The sequence below is a fragment of the Echinops telfairi genome, unplaced genomic scaffold, assembly GCF_000313985.2.
Source record: "Echinops telfairi isolate 266 unplaced genomic scaffold, ASM31398v2 ScPeMD7_7424;HRSCAF=8462, whole genome shotgun sequence".
NCBI lineage: Eukaryota > Metazoa > Chordata > Mammalia > Afrosoricida > Tenrecidae > Echinops > Echinops telfairi.
In genome coordinates, this window is record NW_022111324.1 from 50,250,370 (window position 1) to 50,251,563 (window position 1,194).

A 1,194-nucleotide genomic window follows, 5' to 3' on the forward strand; every position below is an offset into this window, starting at 1 on the left:
GTCATTGTGTACCTGACACTCCACAGGGGATTCAAACGCACAGCCTGGGTTTGGAATGATTGTTCTGAGAACTGGCAATAGCCAGGCCCACCGGCTGGATGCAGGCCTCCTCAGGGGCTCTCTGAGGATGAGCCTGCGGCAAGGGCGAGTGGGGAGCCCGTGGGGCTGAGTCTCTGGGGGAGAGCCAGCCCGTGGCCGCTAACTCCCTGGTCTTCGTCTCTCCTTGACTTCTAGCTGCGCCCTACTGGCTGGACGAGCCCCAGAATCTCATCCTGGCTCCGGGCGAGGACGGGAGGCTGGTGTGCCGCGCCAACGGGAACCCCAAGCCCACTGTCCAGTGGATGGTGAACGGGGAGCCCTTGCAGTGTAAGTCCTGACTGGCACCAAGCCCCGACCCCGGTGAGCCAGCCCGAGTCATACCCGAGGTGACAGCTGTGAGGAGCCTGTGGTTCTCAGAGCAACCTGTCTCTGGACAGCAGCAGGGACAGGAGAGCTGCCTCCCTGGAAGACCCCGCGGGGGGGGCTTAACCTCTCGTGGCTAGGGGCTTTCTGCTCCCTCGAATTTTGCTCTTCCTCTGCTTTGGAGGCCTTGCAGGGGCAGGGGGCTACAGATTCTGCTTGGGGCATTGGGTGAGGACTGGGGTTTAAACAGTCGAGGAGAGCTCAGTAGCCCACCGACCTTGCTTACCCAGGACCCGCTGTGCTGAGGGCAAACTAAGAGGTTTCAGCATGAAAGAGTGTGGGTGGACAGGAGGAAGAACTTCCCCCACAAGAGCACAGATACACATGGAGTTCTTGAACATGTGCCGACTCTGGGAAGATTCGGTCCTGGCTAGATGGATGTGGTCGATGGGCCCGGCTAACGTAGCAGCCGGGCCCATTGAGCTGCTAACCATTAGGTTGGGGTGCAGATCCACCAGCCAATCCACGGGAGAAAGAAGAGGTGGTGTGCCTCCATCCAGAGTGACAGCCTCGGAAACCCACAGGGACGGCTCTGCCCTGAGCTGCAGGGTCAGCTGGATGGCAGTGAGTGAGCATGTGGTAGGAGGTGACTCCCAAGGCCCCTTCTAGCCTAAGGTCTTTGGTCAAGCATCTACATCACACACACACACACACACACACACACACCAGGTGCCAGTACTTTTTAAATGTCTGATCATTAAAAGTAGATTAATCAAACAGAACAAAAACACA

The 1,194-nt window shown here is 58.1% G+C and overlaps 1 protein-coding gene across 1 annotated transcript in view; it reads left to right on the forward strand.

The window, feature by feature from the left end:
* The window catches only part of NFASC (neurofascin), a 114,786-nt gene that overhangs the window by 58,867 nt on the left and 54,725 nt on the right, over positions 1 to 1,194 (forward strand). The window contains exon 9 of the mRNA XM_045298187.1: positions 235 to 370. Within this exon, the coding sequence (XP_045154122.1) occupies positions 235 to 370 (136 nt within the window). The remainder of the gene's footprint in view (positions 1 to 234; positions 371 to 1,194) is intronic.